Source organism: Pinus tabuliformis, chromosome 1_1 (genome assembly GCF_031772625.1).
Source record: "Pinus tabuliformis cultivar Carrire ecotype Pingquan chromosome 1_1, CPIR1, whole genome shotgun sequence".
In the NCBI taxonomy this organism is placed as follows: domain Eukaryota; kingdom Viridiplantae; phylum Streptophyta; class Pinopsida; order Pinales; family Pinaceae; genus Pinus; species Pinus tabuliformis.
In genome coordinates, this window is record NC_142297.1 from 266,653,399 (window position 1) to 266,674,349 (window position 20,951).

Here is a 20,951-nt window from a genome sequence, read left to right on the forward strand (position 1 = left end):
AATAACACAAGCCATAGCCTCTCAGATATGCAACCAACTAGAAAATGTGACTAAAATACCACTTACTGCATATGCACAAAACTTTCAAGTTAATATGTACCACAAAAATTATATTGAGATACATATTTGAGAATTTTGTATATAATGTATGAGATAAAAATCAGCAGTGTTCAAAAAACAAAACAATATACTTCTACAAGTCATAACAATATAAATAAACAAAAGGTATGGTAAACAAATAAAACATTTTTTTATATTTACTCTATAAGTCACTTTATATAGGAGTTGTCTATAATGCGACTTTTTGGAGATTCGGTGAAACAAAAATGAAAATTAGTTAAAATGGTTTCTTAATTGCATATTTGGATTCAGCATGAAAAGGGATTTATTGTGCAGAAACTAGCTATCAAACTTGCGATTAATAAATTTCTATTTTGAAAATTTCAAAAAGTCGCTTTATAGACAACTGCCTTTATATACATGCAACGGTGTAAACAAATAAAAATATAAATAAAGTGGAGGTATGGTAAATAAATAAAACATTTTTTATATTTACTCCATAGGTCACCTTATATATATGCAAGGGTGTAAACAAATAAAAATATAAATAAAGTGGAGGTATGGTAATAAATATAACATTTTTTTTATATTTATTCCATAAGTTACCTTATATACATGCAAGGGTGTAAACAAATAAAAATATAAATAAATGATATGTATGGTAAATAAATAAAACATTTTTTTTATATTTACTCCATAAATCACCATATATACCTGCAAGGGTGTAAACAAATAAAAATATAAATAAAGTGGAGGTATAAAAATATAAATGAACTAGACGTATAGTAAATAAATAAAAACCTCTTTTTATATTTATTCCATAACCAGTTTTCTATTTATGAAGGTTCAAAAAAATGTTTTATTTAAGTGAATTCTATGGGCCAAATACCATGGGCTACATTATTATTAATACCATGCAAAAAACATTATTAACCCTAATATTAGTATTAATAAAAATAAAAATAACCCTAATATTCGTATTAATAAAAATAAAAATGGCACATGGTATTGACCCATGGTATTCACGTGGAATGTATCCTATTTAAATGTGGAATTAAACTAGCATAGATCTATTTAAATGGGGAATTAAATCAGTAGATCCATCTTTACTCTGGATCTACTAAGCCCAAGAGGTATCAAATATCGTGATATGCAAACTAGCATAGAGTGGAAAAATATTTGATATGCAAACTAGCATAGAGTAGAAAAATATTTGATATGCAAACTAGAAATATCGTGATATGCAAACTAGCATAGAGTGGACAAATATTTGATATGCAAATTAGAATAGAGTGGAAAAATATTATCGAGGAAAAATATTTGATATGCAAACTAGCATAGAGTGGAAAAATATTTGATCCTCTGGGAGCTTTGTGGATCAAGAGTAAAAATGGATGTTGTAATTTAATGTATATTAAACATTTTAACTTGGTTAAAATAAAAATCAATTATTAATTTTATTAATTTTTATAAATTACTAATAGTAATTTTTAATCTCGATGTCTATGATAACCCATAGTAATACCATGGTAGGTAATACCATGGTATTCATGTGATCATAGACTATTTAAAGACTATTTAAAGGGGAAATTCTATCATCTTAATCCATCTGGGTCTACCAAATGCTTAGAGGGATAAATAGATTTATCCCCCCTAAAATTGGTAGATGTGTAGTGGGAAATTCTATCATCTTAATCCATCTTAATTCTGGGTCTACCAAATGCTCAGAGGGATAAATAGATTTCATCCCCCTAAGATTGGTAGATGTGGAGTTAAGATGGATATAGGTTGGTTTTTATGATAATGAAGATATTAAGTCTATTAAGATGGATATAGGTTGGTTTTTATGATAATGAAGATATTAAATAGACTTAGGAAATTATTGTAAAAACATCTTAAGGTGAATGGTTAAAGCTACATTTAATCACTTCACAAAATTTAGTAAAAAATATCAATATCTCCATTAATGTTGGTTTTTAACGTTTCTCTGATTTAACAAAAAAAATTCAAAACAATGAAACCTTGTCACTCTTTCCGCATCACCCTCGCAGAAGATTTCTCACCATTTTTCAAACATTCTCAATATGATATCTTCATGAAAAAGTTTAGGTACTGATGTTGGAATAGTTGTTTGAAAAATAAGTTGGTTTGTGCCATTCTTAGTTTGTCCTAATGATCTATAGGGGTTGGAGCTACTGCACCATATTTTCCTAAAAGGTGGATATTGTTCACCAAAAAGGAAATTAATCTACATATTACAATGTTGTTAAAAAATGCGAGACCTATGAGGGTAGTGAATTATGCTAATAAGCAATTTATATTGGGAGAGACATAATTAAATTTTATCATTTAATTGAAGATTTCCAATTAAAATAATAATAAATCTACATTTATATATTCATATATTGATTGGAAGGATTCTCACAATGGTCACTTCTTTCAATTAGATCCCCTTCAATCCCTTGGGATACCTAATACTTTCTTATATAATATAGTTGGGGCTTGCTACTTGTTGGCATGTTGGGGTAAACAAACTTGATGTGTTTTTTTGATCTTGCACTTGGAGTCTATAGAGTAAGAAAGAAATTTGATAACTTGAAAAAAAAGGTGGCTTGACAAAAGTTGTACGGAAAAGATTAATCTCTCCTACCATGACAGAACTCGTTGTCAATATCAACACCTACAAGAACTTTTTTGTGGAATATTATCAAAACTAATATAAGGATATGAAAGTGTATTGTAAGAACCTTGACAAACACAGCCACTGAAACTTGGAACATTGTTTGGAGGAAGAGAAAATTATGTTTCTTTTTCCAAACATGTATGTTAGTATATTACAATTTAATGAATATGTTTTCTTATTATCATATATGGTTTCATACTTTAACAAAACATTCGCCAAGACTTCACAATGTTTTATTATTCAGTAAAAGATTTGTCAAGATCTTATAAGATTTTATAATTCAGTGAAAAATTATACATCACTGTACAAGATAATATAATTTGGTGAGAGATTCGCCAAAAAAATTATATATACATATTATATTATTGATAAAATCTCCTCCTATTTTTCCTATGTATCATGGGGATTAGCCCATTTATTATACATATAAATTTATGGTGGTTCTTAAAATTTTCCCCGTGCTACCGCAATGTTACGAGGCTTTTCGTTGTTAATCATCACTGAAGAACAACCTATGAAACACAATGGTGAAATTTAGGGGTTTTTTTTAATGGTTTGTTGCTAATGAGGCACAAAAATCCTACTTAACCAATAAACCCTCCCTTTCAGAGATCCAACTATGATAGACTAATCAACATTGTGAAGGCCTGGGTAGAAGACTTTAGAGATTATCAACTAACATTTATACTCAAACTGAATACTTATGTCAGCTAATAAGATTAGACAGAGAGAAATGAAAGAGAGACCCATTATGGTCCATCTATGAATGTCTTGTGAAGAGATCTGAGCTTGGAGGGGCCAAGTAAGGGCCAAATCTATTCTTGTGATAGGAGAGTGGCCGAGAAGGCAAGATCAAGATGGTCCAAAGGCTGAGATAGCCATTAGAGATCCAAGTGAGAAACTTGGAGTGAAGGTGAAGCAAAGACCTTGAGGGCCAAGAAGGCTTGCAACCTATGCTCAAGAGGGAGCCAGTCTCCAGAGGGAGTCAGCGTGCTCAAAGGTACTCAACAACTCAGAGGAGAAGAATCTGTGGATTCAGGAAGTCATGGTACAAGATGGCCATGCAAGATGCTCAGGAGCAAGAGGTTTCTAGGAGTAGGATGTCTTTGAAGAAGGGTCCCTGTCATACAGCAGGAATTGCTTCTATGTCATATGGAGTTGTTGTGGTAGTAGATCAAGAGTGTCATATGTGTTTTAGGTTCATATCTATATCACAAGTGTTCCAAGTTTGAAGGCAGAACCACTTCCAGATGGTGTTGTGAGAATACATCCCTCACTAACACGGAGTGTCGATGTTTTGGGTAGCATCAGAAGTATTTTCACATGTGGGGCAAGTGGGCTAAGTGATGGAGCTTTGCACCCATAGACCCATGGTATTTTGATGACCTATGGTATAGACCCATGGTATTGCACCCTTTGGAAAAGTATAAGTGCAAGGGCGAGTGATTCATTCTCGTTGTCGGCAAGAGGGCATCTTGTCAAGGAAAAGGGTGAGTGATTCATTCTCATTGTCAGCAATAGGGCATCTTGTCAAGGAAAAGGCCGAGTAGGCCTCAAGCCTGTAGAGGACCGAGAGCACTTGTTAACAGCCAAGAGAGCTAAGAGCGCCTATTGACAAGCACGAGGGCTTAGAAGGCATGTTGACAACCACGAGGGCCTGTTGACAAACAAGAGGGTTGAGAGAACCTAGTGACAACCAAGAGGGTCTGTTGGAAGCCAAGAGGGCCAACAGGTACTATTGATAGCCAAGAGGGCCTGTTGGAAGAGGGCCACGAGAGCCTATTGACAGCGAAGAGGACCAAGAGGGCCTGTTGATAGCCAAGAGCATCGAGAGAGCCTATTGGCAACAAGAGGGCCGGGAGGGCCTGTGGAGAACAAAGAAGGCTGAGAGGACCTATTGTTGGCAAAGAGGGCCAAGAGATGACTGAGAGAGGGCCAAGAGGGCCTATTGTTAGCAAGAGAGCATAGAGACATGCAGGGGCAGGAAACATTGAGAAAGAGATTCTCTCAATGAGACATTCAGAGAAAGATTCTTTCAAGAAAGCAAGAGATCTGCATGAGTAATATTGCAGGTTTGTTGTGAGTGAGATACTCAGTTGTGCCAGGTCTGAGGAAAGAGCACGAAGCAGCAAAGGAGATCCAGAAAAACGAAATCAAGGACGGATCTAAGATCAGATTCAAGGTAATTGTTGTATATGTCATTTCCTCAAGGGAAATCATCCCCGTAAGGGAACCCAAGTAGGTTCTAAGAAGAATTAATGAAGAACTATTAATTGGGAAACACATGTCTAATATGTTACTGCGCATGATCTAATCACTAGTTTTAAAGTTTCCACTGTGTAAAAGTTAGACATATTAGTGTGTTTCAGTTTATTAGCTGAGTAAAGTTAAGTGGAAGTTGTTACCAGATCTAGTGTGTGTGTGTGTGCACTGAGTCTAGTGCCCAAAATCTAATAAAGTGGAGAGAGGAAACCAGCTGGAACAAATTTTCTGTCATTTATCTAGCAATTACATGGGATTCTTTTAGGAAATGAAGTAGATTTTGAAGGGCCGCTGGAACCAGGAATATAAAGAACATAGGTTTTGATTTATCTTTCTTGTCATCACTATATTAACAGGATAAGTTGTAGCCAATTGACTGCCACATAGCAGTTTGTCCATTTCAAGTTTAAATTGATGCATTTTGGCTGCCAAGTTAAACTTGAAATTGACAGATAGCTTTCTGAATTATATCATTAAATGCATTGACAAAGAGTTCACTATCATCCATAACAATTGCAGGCTGTACCATCTTCTGACTCATGACATCGCAGAAGAACTGACAAAACAGTTGTTAAAATGATCGTCCTCAGTTTCAGAATAATCTGCTACAGTGTATAGAAGGTATACTTTGCTTTAACAAGTTTCAGTTTCAGATTAACTGCTTTTGATAGTTAATCAAGTTTACAGTTTCAGTTTAAAATAACCAAGAAGAGGTATCCTATGTTTGCAAAAGCAAAGAATACCTCTTCAAGTTTCAGTTTCTTGATTATTATGTCAATGTGAGCCAGTTTCTCTTTCCTGTGTGGTGTACCTGTTAACCTGATTTTGCTATACTCATTTTGGTTGCTTAAAAGATAAACATTACATGTATGAGCTTACTAGCTATTCAGGTTCTTTCTGAGCGATAGGAAAATAGTTACTTCTTCCTCACCATCATGAAATACACCACATGATGCAAGTACAGTATATGCTGCAAAAACCAGCCAAAAATATCCCAGCTGCTTGCACCCTGTAAAAACTACTAAGCTTTAGTTTGATAATCAACAAAATAACTATAGTGAAATAAAAGTAAATCCTAAAATAAAGTTTTCGCATCAAAGAATCGTGGGACCCAACTAAGAGATGCTCTCGAAAAATTTAAAGTTTAATACAGAAAGTACATGTTAATCAATTCACAGCAAAGGATCAGGAATACATCCATCTATGTTCCAATAGTCTTTCATCGAAACATTTACTAATGGCAAAAGCACGAGGCCTGCCACATGTTCAAGGTAGTTCGACAGAGAAATTCAACAAATTTGATGTTCTTTTTAACTCCAAAAGAAAGGTATATCAATATCTAGAAATAGATGAATAGATTAAAGTAAATGCAAAGACGGTCAATACAGTTATTTTGAGATTTGTTATGACTGATGTCGATGCTACGTATCCAGCAATGAAAGAAAATCTCTTATGACTTATCATACTCCGCAATTTACAGATAAGTTCACATCCTTAGCCTTCTTAAACAAAAATCTCGTAGTAACGACCATATGAAAATTCAATGCTGAAAAGTTCCATATAGATAAATGTAGTGATTAAGCCCAACATAAGCCTAGTCCACACAAATCCCCGTTAGTTCAAGCTTCCATTTTTTGGGTCCATCAATGAGTTCTCGAAGGCCAACTTTTAGCTCTGGTATTCCCTCTTCCAGCACAGCACAGACAGGAAAAATAGGCACAGACGGTATCCTTTGTTTGAGTTCCTCAAACACCTCCTCGACACCATTTTCATCTATCTTATTTGCCACTATTAATGAGGATCGGTCAGATAACCCTGGTTGATGCTGCTCAAGTTCAAATACTAGATCTCGTAGTTGATGCCAAGGCTGAAGTCCCTTTCTATCTCCTAGGGCCAATGACAAGTCTACTATATATGCTAGGGCCTTAGTCCGCTCAATATGCCTCAAAAAAGCATGCCCTAAACCTCGATTTTCGTGTGCTCCCTTTATAATCCCAGGAATATCAGCAACTGTGACGTAGAAAAAGCCTTCATATTCAAGCTTGCCTATATTGGGTCTCAAAGTTGTAAACGCATAATGTCCAACACTAGGTTTAGCCCGTGATATGGCTCCTAGAAGAGTACTCTTTCCTGCATTCGGTGCCCCAACAAGTCCTATATCTGCAATAGTTTTGAGCTCTAATATCAAAACCGCTTCTGTACCAGGTTGACCACGATCATGCTCACATCTTTGTAAATCCTTCTGGCTTTGCCCATCAAATTCCATATCTGTATCTTTCAGGTCATCAGTAGAATCATGTTCATCACTAAGTTTAGTTCTATGGATCCTCGGATCCCTTGCCATGGCAATATTTCCTCGTCCTCTGTCTCCTCCACAAGCAACCAATAGGCGCTGCCCTGGTTCTACGAATTCCGCTACTGAGTCCTCTATCATCTCTGCTTCAGATTCCTCCCCTTCAGAACCCTCTTCTCCCTCAAAATCTTCATCTCCTTCATATTCCCAATCATCCCATGAACTTTGTTTCTTACTACTTTCAGAATGGGAACACGATTCATCAAAGCCCAACCATTTTTCATCATCCAGCTGCTTTGAATTCGAGGTCTGATTCCGAATCTTGCAAGAGCTGACTTCCATTCTGTTTTTCTTGTCTTTCCTGTTTAAAGGAACACTATAACCTTTTGTGTTTTCATATACCTCCAAAGCTTCTGTGCAAGAATCATTCTTGTCGTTTTGGAGTTCAAGGTCGACATGCTTATTGCTTTCAAGATCAGTTGTTGGAATCTCCCATGGAAACATTTCCTGAAGCGGAGTAGATTGTACAGTTGACGGAATTACACCACGGACTAAATGAATTACAGTACCCACAGGTACTTGTACAACCTGCAGAGGAAGTAACCCACTAAATGACTTGATGGCAATGATCATTTCTGCTAGAACATGTGTGCTTCCGTAGATGCATCTTAGGGAAAACAAAGCATTCCAACTACATTATATACCAATACAGCAAGATAAATGATAATTTGCAAACCTTGTCTGCTCCTCTGCTCCCCACTTTATTTTTGGGAAATCCATGACCACCTTTCTGTGCATTCTGCAAAAAGCATGAACCAACCTTATAATTGCTACTGTTTTTTTCCAAAGAAAGACTATGTTAGAGGGAAAGAAGATAAAATCCTATACCCTACGAGAATGATGAGTTTCCAAATATGGTAATAAAAACGCATACCAAGTGGTGTTGCAGGTTGCTTAGATCCCAAACTACTGCAGAGCTTTCAAGGATAACATCGCCACCTTTACCTCCTTTTCCACCTATGTTATACAACATCATTAACATTTTCGTAAAAAGCCTCTCAAGAATCAAACTAGTTAAAAATCAAACGCCCATCATTAACTTTCAATCAAGTTGGTTTTAAGGCTTTGATTCTGTTCATGTTCAAATGCAACGATCACATGTCATACATGTGCCGAAAGCCTCTATAAATGTGTAATGAGTGCACAAAATTAACTCTGAAATTACAAAATGTGCTTATTGAAAATAATTGAACAAGAATGCATACCATCTGGCGCGGCGCGTCGAGCATGGCGACTTCTACGGTAACTGGTGCAATCATCACCTCCTCTCCCTCCTTTCACCCACAACCTAATTATGTCCACCATTTTTTTTCGTTCCTATGATACCCACCAAAGTAATCAATAGGACTTCTACAAACATGTATAGTATGCCCTAAATTTTACCGATTGCAGGCCGCAAAATCATGGATTTCATGCATAATGCGATGCAAAAGAATTAAATAAAAGTGGAAAATGCATTTTATCTGAGAAAAATATTTGATTTTTTTATACTCACCTACAATGGAGCGAGTTTTCCCTTCTTCCTGGGAGCATCTGAATACACAGAAGCAGAAGGAATCCATTGTTGCCGGTCGTTCAAATATTGTTTTGCATTACAAAGGAATTGGAACACCTTCTGCCGCCTCCACATTTTGATATGTCCGATTCACATTCAACTTATTTCACCATTTTTGTGTAGGCCCCTTCCCTACATTTGTATCTCAATGGCACAGAGTATCTGTTCTTGCAGAAGGAATTTAGAAAACCCTGAAACCATAGCAGGGCCATAGAGCGCTCTTTGCTACCGCTAAAAAGCGGTTTCCCGTAATGGAGCAGATTCCGCTGTTTTCTAATATGCTATGATGCCTTCAAGGTAAGAAACTCTCGACTCATGCACAAGGGTAGGACCTCCATATCCACCCCCTAACGTCAATTCAATAGGCGCATGAAAGTAGTCCGCAGCAGGGGGGTCGACATGAAGTTGAGCCGATGTATAAAAATAGATTTAATCTACTAGGCTTTATACTTTAATTTAAATATATATTTTTAATGAAATATGAAAATATGTTGTTTTTCTTTTCTTTTCTTTTTTCTCTCTCTTTTTTTCTTTCCCAAAAGTAAGAATACCTAAATTATATTTCATTGAGCCAAATTTACAATATGTACAATCATGAGTATTTTTCCCTGCCTTTTAGTGAGAAACCAGAGAGATGAAACAAGAGTTTTCTACCTTTCGAAGGGGAAACTAGAGTTAACATTGTTTACATTATTTTTCAAAAAGATAAAACCATAGAAATTGCACAAGAGGGTGAGGCCTCGCGTTGCTTGGACAGTGGACTAATACAAAATGATAGTGTCACAATGAGGTTGAGGAAGAAGGTCCTTAGTCTTCAAATTCTTTGGCCAAGCAACAACTATGGTATTAAGTTGGAAATTTCAGAAGCAAAAAGGTCTTTCAAAATCCATAGATCAAAAGAGAAGGAGAAACCAACCTGGGTCTACTCAGGAAGCTGACAAGTGACGAGAACTGTTGTGAAGCCAGGCAAAGGCCGAGTTGGAGCCACCTTACACCTGAGAAGTGCCACAAGCCTTCCACGCATCACCCTCCTCCATAATGTAACAATCATAAGGGCAGGGCCTAGGTGGGGAAGAAGATGGAACATTTGGTGCGTCGGGAGGCAGGGGAGCTTTGTGAGGTGGAGGCGGGGGGGGGGGGGGGGGGGGGGGAGCTAGCAGGAGGGGAGTGTGTGGGAGACCTAACTAGTGAAGGGACATTCGAGGGGTAATCGATGTGAAGGTCCTTGCAAGTGAGCCGCTTCAAGGTGGGGGGCGAGTGGCTAAGGAGCGTCGAGAGCTCTACAATTTGATGGGTGGCTTTATCCTTAGTCCTTTAGCTGTCAGGCTAGAAGGTTGTGCAAATCCTAGAGGGCTTAGCATCCATGGTGCATTTCCTCTTCGTCCATGGCCACAACTTTCTTATGGATGCTCTTAGGGATGGAATGATCAAACATGGTGGCGATTGAGTGGTCATCCAGGGTGGTAGGGGGTCTCCCTCTCTCGCGGCCTCGACCAGGGTGATGACCCTGTCCTCTATTCTCACTCATGGTTGGTGTACAAGAACTGGTGGGTGAAGCAGTAGGGCAGGGTGAAGTGGTATGGGGCAGAAGGGTGAGCAGCTAGAGGAGGAATGGCATGGAGTTTAGGTCACGGTGAGTGAAATAAACTGGAGAAGACGCAAGGTGGTCCTTGCAAATCGAAGCGGAGGGGTGCATGGAGTTAATGTGCCAGGATAGATCCATGTGAAGCCAAATGCTCTACACATGCCACAATTCGTCAATCAGATGGAGCAATCGCCACCTGGTCACCCAGATCTGGGGAGTGGAGATCATGTTGAACCAACTTTGAGCTTTGGTGAAACCACTCTGTGAGGTTCTCTACTGCGAATGACCAACATTCCAGTTGTTGTTGATCTTTGATGCCTTTGTTGGAAGGAAAGTCCGTGAGGGTGTTCACTTTCTGCTTGACATGCGAGAAGACGATGGCTTCATGGTGATTCAAAATGTGTGCTAGGTATTGAACATGGTAGTCGATTCGCGAGCATAGAGCTTGCTTTGTAGGCAGTGAGCAATTCATAATTTTGTTGGCCATGTTGTTGATGATCTAAGAGTCTGCTTTGGCAATGAGTGGCATAAGGTGATTATTATGAGCAATTTGGATTCCTGCTATGAGCACCTTGATCTCAACTACATTGTTGCTTTCATGTCCAATGTGACTCTTGTACATATGTATAACCTAGCCTGTGTGGTCTTCGATAACTCCTCTAAAGCTAGCCTCCCCAGGATTTCCCTGAGAGGCACCATCAAAGTTGAGTTTGAAGTGGAGGGGAGGGGAGAGAGATGAAGAGGAAGGTGCGAGCAGAAATTGGGAATGGAGTATTGAGGAAGTAAGAGTAGGGAGTTTGAGATTCCACCATGATCCAGGTGGATATTGGTGGCCACCTGTCAAGTCCACCTAGACCCCCACCATTGTTCCTCTCAGCATTTTCAGTTTCCTTAATTATAGCGCAGTTTACTATTTTTAGCAGTTTTTCGGGTCCTAAACTTCCGGAGCTGTTTTGAGGCCCTAAACGACGTTTTTTTGGGAAATCTACCATTGACCAGGTTTGACCGAAATTTTCAGAGGTTTTTGGGCTGCGTTGACCTATTTTGGTGCGATTTTGGGTGGAGGGATTTTGTCTTAGCAGGCCACAGATTTGGGCACAAGAATCAAGGCAATCTGATCTCACGTTTGACCAACGTTGACTTTTTTGGTTAAGGCTCTTTTGTTGTGTCATAAATTATCAAAATTTGTAAATTGTACTATCTCTGTCTTTGCTGAACTATTGAAAACTAAAAGAAGATTTGATCAAGGGTTTCCCCACATTGGGGTTTGTCCCTGATTGGTGCCACATCTTGTGTCCTCTTGTCTTGGCTTGTCTTCCACTGTTTATGTCTATGTTCTATCAGCATTTTACTTGCATATTTATGTGATTTCTAAACTGAAAATGATATTGGGCTCACAAAGAAATTGAAGTAAAATTGCTCTAAAGCATAGATAGAACATACCATTGTTGTCTAAAATTAACACTTCCAAATGAAAGAAGATATGACATGATTGACATGATTCATGAATGAAAGTGATGGATGGTCGATACCCTACGAAGAAGTCCTAAAAAATATGAAGGCTCCTAAATAAAGAAAAATAAGTTCATGACATCAAAAAGGAAGAGCTCTTAAAGTAGCTGGTTGTCTCATGGTCTCCACCTAAAGAGCTACTTGAACAAATTCCATGGTCAAGAGGGAGCTTAGTCACGTCCATGATTAAGAGGGATCTTGGGTACATTCCTTTTATAGGAATGGGTACATTTCTTCAATAGAATGGGCATATCCTCTATAATTGAGAAGGAGAAATAGACACATCATTCTTGTCTTCACTTTGGAAGATAGAATGGAGGATTGCATAAGCATATGGCATTCGATACTCTTTAAGGATGTGGTAGGACATCCAATATAAGAGTAGTCGTAGAGGACCGATATTCTTGAGGGCTCAGAATCAAATATAAGAATATTCTTGGTGGAACATACTCTGAGAGACCCGGGTGGGGTATGTTCCAATAGAGACAATGATGAGGGTGTCTATAAATCATTGGTCTTGCCAACATTATGCTCTGATCTTCTAGAGAGACAGAGTCGTTAGTCAAAGCTTTGCTATGTGACAATGCTAGATGATATGATGCTATACAAATGGGTTACCAATCCAACTCTTCTTAGGAGAATACTTTATATTGAGAATGTCCAAGTACCTTCTATGGATTATGAATACCTCCCTAGTTAAGAGGGAGTGTTAAAGTATGTAACTAGGTTAATATTTAAACATGTTGAAATATGTAATATGGAGCCATTGATCTTAATGCTCATAATGGAATGGGCAGTGGGTATTTCATAACTATTGTTAGTCATAAAATTGGTAAAAAAAGAAAAAGGAAAAAAGAGGGTGTTGATTTTTGAGCCACAACTATTAGTAACAAAACCTGTCGTTTGATCATATGAACTCAATAAAATGAAATTGGGAACAATAATGCTTCCTCACAAAATTTACACAACAATTACAGGAAAACTTTACACCATTTCTCTTAACCACACGTTGAGTCTCGAGTTAACATAGTGACTACCCCTGGTTATGTAAGGGGGTGCATTACAACATCCAAGCTAAGATGGTGTAAAAAGGCGTAGGAAGTAGAGTATCAGGTTAACATAGTGACTACCCTTGGTTATGTAAGGGGTTGTGTTACAACATCCAAGCTAAGATGATGTTAAAATGTGCAACAAGTCCCTGGTCAAGAGGGAGCTTCGTTAAGTCCCTGATTAAGAGGGAGCTTGGGTACACTCCTTTTATAAGAATGGTACATTCCTTCACTAGAATGGGCATATCCTTCCTAATTGAGAGGGAAAGATAGACACATCATTATTGTCTTCACTTGGGAAGATAGAATGGAGGATTAGGTAAGCATCTGACATTCGATACTCTTTAAATATGTGGTAGGGCATCCAATATAAGAGTAGTTATAGAAGACCGATATTCTTTGAGGACTGGGAATCAAAGATAAGAATATTCCTGGTGCAACACACTCTGAGAGTCTCGGGTGGGGTATGCTCCAAGAGAGACAATGAGGAGGGTGTCTATAAATCATTAGTCTTGCCAACATTGTGCTCTGATCTTGTAGAGAGATAAAGTTGTTAGTCAAGACCTTGCTATGTGACAACGCTAGATGATATGATGCTAATACAAATGGGTTACCAGCTCGACTCTTCTTATGAGAATTTTTCAGATTGAGAATGTCCAAATACCTTGTATGGATTATGAATACTTCCCTATTTAAGAGGGAGTGTTGAAATATGTAACTAGGTTAATATGTAAATATGTTGAAATATGTACTATGGAGTCATTGATCTTAATGCTCATAGTGTAATGGGTAGTGGCTATTTCATAACTGTTGTTAGTCACAAAATTGGCTAAAAAATAAAAAGGAAAAGAGGGGGTGTTGATTTTTGAGCCACAACTATCACTAATAGAACCTGTAATTTGATCATATGATTCAATAAAATTAGTGTTTCAAAAATCGTTATCGGGAGTAAATTGGTGACGGGAAAAAATCGGAAAAAATCGTAAAAATCGGCAAAATTAAAAAAAATTAAAAAAACAAACAAACAAATCAAGATTTTTTTCCCAAAAAATCAGGATTAAATCTCAATTTTTTCAAAATTGAAAAATCATTGAATTAATTGCGCGATATTATCGGGAAAATAAAAAAATCGTGATTTTTTTATAAAATTGTGATTTTCACAACACTAAATAAAATGCAATTGGAAACAATAATGCTTCCTCACAAAATTTACACAACAATTACAGGAAAACATTACACCATTTCTCTTAACCACATGTTGAGTCTCGGGTTAACATAGTGACTACCCCTAGTTATGTAAGGGGGTGAATTACAACATCCAAGCTAAGATGATGTTAAAAGGCACAGGAAGTACTGAAATGTATCAACTGAGGACTGGCCAAATGCAATGCTCACAAAAATTCCCTTCCTAAGAACCTTGACAAACACAGCCACTGAAACTTGGAACATTGTTTGGAGGAAGAGAAAATTATGTTTCCTTTTCCAAACATGTATGTTAGTATATTATAGTTTAATGAATATGTTTTCTTATTATCATATATGGTTTCATACTTTAACAAAACATTCGCCAAGACTTCACAATGTTTTATTATTCAGTTAAAGATTTGTCAAGATCTTATAAGATTTTATAATTCAGTGAAAAATTATCCATCACTGTACAAGATAATATAATTTGGTGAGAGATTCGCCAAAAAAATTATATATACATATTATATTATTGATAAAATCGCCTCCTATTTTTCCTATGTATCATGGGGATTAACCCATTTATTATACATATAAATTTATGGTGGTTCTTAAAATTTTCCCGTGCTACCGCAATGTTACGAGGCTTTTCGTTGTTAATCATCACTGAAGAACAACCTATGAAACACCATTTCTCTTAACCACATGTTGAGTCTCGGGTTAACATAGTGACTACCCCTAGTTATGTAAGGCGGTGCATTACAACATCCAAGCTAAGATGATGTTAAAAGGCACAAGAAGTACTGAAATGTATCAACTGAGGACTTGTACTCACTGTTTTCACAAATGTGTTGTCTTAGAAGCACTAACAATTGTTGTGACCGTGGAGTTTCAATGGAGGACTTGTACTCACTGTTTTCACAAATGTGTTGTCTTAGAAGCACTAACAATTGTTGTGACTGTGGAGTTTCAATGTGAAAGTTATAGAAAAAACAGAACAATAGTGTACTTCGATTATGGCTAGGGGTGATAAACCATACAAACTATTTGATTCTCACCACATATTAGAAACACTCCCCATTCCAAAAAGGAAGCACCATATCATTAACATCCTTCACCAAAATCTCAGCCATTACACTAACACGCATGCTTCCCCTTTAAGAGGCCAAAAGCAATTTCATAGAATTTTGGTTGAGTCTTGCATGTGTTACTGCAAAAACATTAACATGAAAGACAATTTACATATAACAGCCAAAATTCTAAAACATATCTCAAATCTAGCTATCAAAATTACCATTTTAAGCTTTATAATTATATGATTCCACCATTCAGTTAAGGAGACTTGAAAAACAAAAGAAACATCTAGGAACCTTAAAATTCACCAACTTTAAATTTTAGAATTTTAACCAAAGACCATTTATGTTGTATCAAACAATATTTGAATTCCTTTGTGTTAGAGCATAACCTATCATTTTCCTCGATTACATTGTGGACCCAAAGGAGATAAAATAATTTTGTGTACACTGCAGAAACTAGAAAAATAGATGTTGCGGGAAAATTAGTCGGCTTCTTCAAGGCCTTCAACTATGGCTGCAAAAAATGATAGGCTTAGATGAGAGATGGAGCTTACAGATAATAGAACTAAAACAAGGTTGAAGGAATTAGAAGTCATTTCCCTTTAGAGCAAAAGAAAGAATGCAAAATCCTTGATCCTTGATGCTTGCGGAGATGAATAAGAAAAACAAGGCTGAAAATTTCAAGAATGCTTATGAGATCAAGCCTCTGAACTTTAATCTTAAAGCAGGTGAAGCAAAGTATGATCCTTTTACTCAACGCCGGACTCAATTACAAAATTCACTACAAAGGCAAATTTTGCTGAAGGCAACACAAGTGCTAACAAAGAGGTAGATGCAACCAAGGAAAAGGAAGTTGTAACTACTGCAGCATTGGAAACTATCAAGCATGAAGGACACTAAGTCTCCTGTATCTGAAGATGCAAAGGTCTTTTCTCTGCGTGATTTTGAGCTTCCTATATCACTTGCTGAACTGCAAAAGTATGCTGGCTCAAACGGCCCATTTAGCCCTCTCCTCAAAACATTATTCCAAAAAAAAGATTGCAAATGTTGTAGAAGGCAACACAAGTACTAACAAAGAGGCAACTGTAACCAAGGCAGAGGCATCTGTAACCAAGGCAGAGGTAGTTGCAACATTGGAAACTTCCGAGGATGAAGGAAAGCTTGCAGACACTGAGGCTCCTGTATTTGAAGATGCAAAGTTGTTTTCTCTGCATGATTTCAAGCTTCCTATATCACTTGTTGAACTGCAGAAGTCTGAGGGTGCTCAAGGGGCCCATTTAACTTTTATATCTAAAAAGCAGAAGATTGAGGAAACAAGTGGAGTGAAAATTCCTAGTAATGATTGAAGGAGGCATGACCTAATCTTAACTGTGAATGATTACAAGCGTAGAAGAGGCTTGCTGTGAAAAAAAAGCAATGAAAGATTTGAAATTGCGTTTTGGGATTTCCAGTGATTGGGGGCCTAAGGTAATGAACTCCCAAATGCAAGCCAAGCTATGTAAATGCATGATATCAAATAAAGGGCATTGTTATGTATGGGAAAGAGATCACTCTGTTTGTCAAAAAACATCAACTATGAACTTGTGAACTTAAGGTATATTCAAAAAATTGAGAAAAACTGAGCTGCAAGTAAGAAATGACAAAAATCATTATTACTATATAATATCCAGTAGGATGAAGCTAGGAGCATATACATAAAGCCTCAAGGGGGATTTATTTCATAATTTATTTATATATTTTTCCTTTTAAACACTTTGAACTATATTGCAAAAACATAAGAAACAAATGATTGTCTTGCAATAGTAGCAATATAATGGATTGTTTGAGGACATGAAAATAACACTATGTTACACATATAGAGGCGGTTGTGGGACATCTAAAAAACGTTTTTTGTTTCAGTCACGACCATTTTGCTAAACAATGATATATAATGTCTTTACAGGGAAACTCTGGTTACTTGGGGCACTAATAGGGAGTGCCTTTTAGCTACGAATCCAGAGGAAAATCAAACATCGAGAGGTTGTTGCACCAGTGGATGCGTCGACTGTGACTGATAAATGGATTCAGAGATTGGGGTTTCTCTGCCTACGAATTGGCCAAATGCAATGCTCACAAAATTTCCCTTCCTACGAATTAGCCAAACACCCACGCCTAAATATATAACATGCTTCCTCACCTCCCTTCGAATTATTTATTCTTAATTTTGTATTGACGAATCGTATCTGTGATACTAACATGCTAATTTTAAATCACCGTTTGGCATACATAATTGTGAACACCTCTTGTATTGTCTTAGGTTCCAACTAAAGAGGTCTCTCTTTTTTTGCATATCCATAATTTCGTGTCTTTACATTGAGACTCTGCTTACTTGGGGACACTAATAGGGAACGCGTTTTAGCTACGAATCCAGACGAAAGTGAAACACCGAGGGGTTGTTGCACTAGTGGATGCATCAATCGTCTAAAGAATGGATTCAAAGATTGGGCCTTCTCTGCGTATGAATTAGCCAAACACAATGCTCACACGGAAAACAACAAAAATTCATGGTGTAGTCGATCTGCGAAATGATACCTTACCAGACTGCATCCCTGTCCGTTGTCCACGATTTGGTTTCTCTGCTGAATTGTGCACACAAGGGAATGGAGTTTGAATGGATCCGAGGGGCAATTCCCTCGGCATCCTAACTCATGCATGCATGTATCCTTTGTGTTCTATCCTAGGTGCCTGAGCCTAGTGTTCCAACATTGTAAACCCTCGCCTACTTTTCCATACAAGTGGACATGGTCTCTCTTGGTTAACATACACTGAGGTCTTGTAGCCATTGCATTGTACAATTTTTTCTTACAGAAAATAAAGAAAAAACAAACGTGACTTGGAGTGCTACGAATTTCTATTGTCTGTTGGTCATACTTTTCAGTATACAAATAATAGTTTTGATGTTTCATTGAGTTTTCAGATTTCTAAGGTTTGTAGGTGTGCTTACCATGTATTGAAATTTTAACAAGATAAATCAAAGAAATTTATAAGTCTATTAATAGGTCTATCATCAAGTTTCAAGCAACCACTACAAAAAAAACGTATCCTATTGAGTATTGATGATTTTGGAAAAGAGATGCACATTTGTATTAGTGATGACATTATAACCTCGAATACATGCATATATATTAAGGTTTGAAACTGATTTCCTAGTCAAGGCCAAAAAGAGCTTTCTAAATCTTGGCAGCTATTCAACGAATATGAAATAACACAAGCCATAGCCTCTCAGATATGCAACCAACTAGAAAATGTGACTAAAATACCACTTACTGCATATGCACAAAACTTTCAAGTTAATATGTACCACAAAAATTATATTGAGATACATATTTGAGAATTTTGTATATAATGTATGAGAAGAAAATCAGCAGTGTTCAAAGAACAAAACAATATACTTCTACAAGTCATAAAAATATAAATAAACAAAAGGTATGGTAAACAAATAAAACATTTTTTTATATTTACTCTATAAGTCACTTTATATACATGCAAGGGTGTAAACAAATAAAAATATAAATAAAGTGGAGGTATGGTAAATAAATAAAACATTTTTTATATTTACTCCATAGATCACCTTATATATATGCAAGGGTGTAAACAAATAAAAATATAAATAAAGTGGAGGTATGGTAATAAATATAACATTTTTTTTTTATATTTACTCCATAAGTTACCTTATATACATGCAAGGGTATAAACAAATAAAAATATAAATAAATGATATGTATGGTAAATAAATAAAACATTTTTTTATATTTACTCCATAAATCACCATATATACCTGCAAGGGTGTAAACAAATAAAAATATAAATAAAGTGGAGGTATAAAAATATAAATGAACTAGACGTATAGTAAATAAATAAAACCTCTTTTTATATTTATTCCATAACCAGTTTTCTATTTATGAAGGTTCAAAAAAATGTTTTATTTAAGTGAATTCTATGGGCCAAATACCATGGGCTACATTATTATTAATACCATGCAAAAAAACATTATTAACCCTAATATTAGTATTAATAAAAATTAAAATAACCCTAATATTCGTATTAATAAAAATAAAAATGGCACATGGTATTGACCCATGGTATTCACGTGGAATGTATCCTATTTAAATGGGGAATTAAACCAGCATAGATCTATTTAAATGGGGAATTAAATCAGTAGATCCATCTTTACTCTGGATCTACTAAGCCCGAGAGGTATCAAATATCGTGATATGCAAACTAGCATAGAGTGGAAAAATATTTGATATGCAAACTAGCATAGAGTGGAAAAATATTTGATATGCAAACTAGAAATATCGTGATATGCAAACTAGCATAGAGTGGACAAATATTTGATATGCAAATTAGAATAGAGTGGAAAAATATTATCGAGGAAAAATATTTGATATGCAAACTAGCATAGAGTGGAAAAATATTTGATCCTCTCGGAGCTTTGTGGATCAAGAGTAAAAATGGATGTTGTAATTTAATGTATATTAAACATTTTAACTTGGTTAAAATAAAAATCAATTATTAATTTTTATAAATTACTAATAGTAATTTTTAATCTCAAGGTCTATGATAACCCATAGTAATACCATGGTAGGTAATACCATGGTATTCATGTGATCATAGACTATTTAAAGACTATTTAAAGGGGAAATTCTATCATCTTAATCCATCTGGGTCTACCAAATGCTTAGAGGGATAAATATATTTATCCCCCCTAAAATTGGTAGATGTGTAGTGGGAAATTCTATCATCTTAATCCATCTTAATTCTGGGTCTACCAAATGCTCAGAGGGATAAATAGATTTCATCCCCCTAAGATTGGTAGATGTGGAGTTAAGATGAATATAGGTTGGTTTTTATGATAATGAAGATATTAAGTCTATTAAGATGGATATAGGTTGGGTTTTATGATAATGAAGATATTAAATAGACTTAGGAAATTATTGTAAAAACATCTTAAGGTGAATGGTTAAAGCTACATATAATCACTTCACAAAATTTAGTAAAAAATATCAATATCTCCATTAATGTTGGTTTTTAACGTTTCTCTGATTTAACAAAAAAAATTCAAAACAATGAAACCTTGTCACTCTTTTCGCATCACCCTCGCAGAAGATTTCTCACCATTTTTCAAACATTCTCAATATGATATCTTCATGAAAAAGTTTAGGTACTGATGTTGGATTAGTTGTTTGAAAAATAAGTTGGTTTGTGCTATTCTTAGTTTGTCCTAATGATCTGTAGGGGTTGGAGCTACTGCACCATATTTTCCTAAAAGGTGGATATTGTTCACCAAAAAGGAAATTAATCTACATATTACAATGTTGTTAAAAAATGCGAGACCTATGAGGGTAGTGAATTATGCTAATAAGCAATTTATATTGGGAGAGACATAATTAAATTTTATCATTTAATTGAAGATTTCCAATTAAAATAATAATAAATCTACATTTATATATTCATATATTGATTGGAAGGATTCTCACAATGGTCACTTCTTTCAATTAGATCCCCTTCAATCCCTTGGGATACCTAATACTTTCTTATATAATATAGTTGGGGCTTGCTACTTGTTGGCATGTTGGGGTAAACAAACTT

General features: G+C 36.1%; 1 protein-coding gene across 1 annotated transcript; it reads right to left on the bottom strand.

Moving 5' to 3' along the window:
* Positions 1–6,538: 6,538 nt before the first annotated feature.
* On the bottom strand, positions 6,539–15,377 carry LOC149212565 (putative GTP-binding protein OBGM, mitochondrial). Its single transcript, XM_089388725.1, has 5 exons — positions 15,342–15,377; positions 8,564–8,675; positions 8,233–8,315; positions 8,035–8,097; positions 6,539–7,886 (listed from the first exon to the last, which is right to left on the bottom strand). Exons 1-5 carry the CDS (start codon positions 15,375–15,377, stop codon positions 6,600–6,602), a joined length of 1,581 nt encoding a protein of 526 aa, XP_089244851.1. The 3' UTR covers positions 6,539–6,599.
* Positions 15,378–20,951: the final 5,574 nt, after the last annotated feature.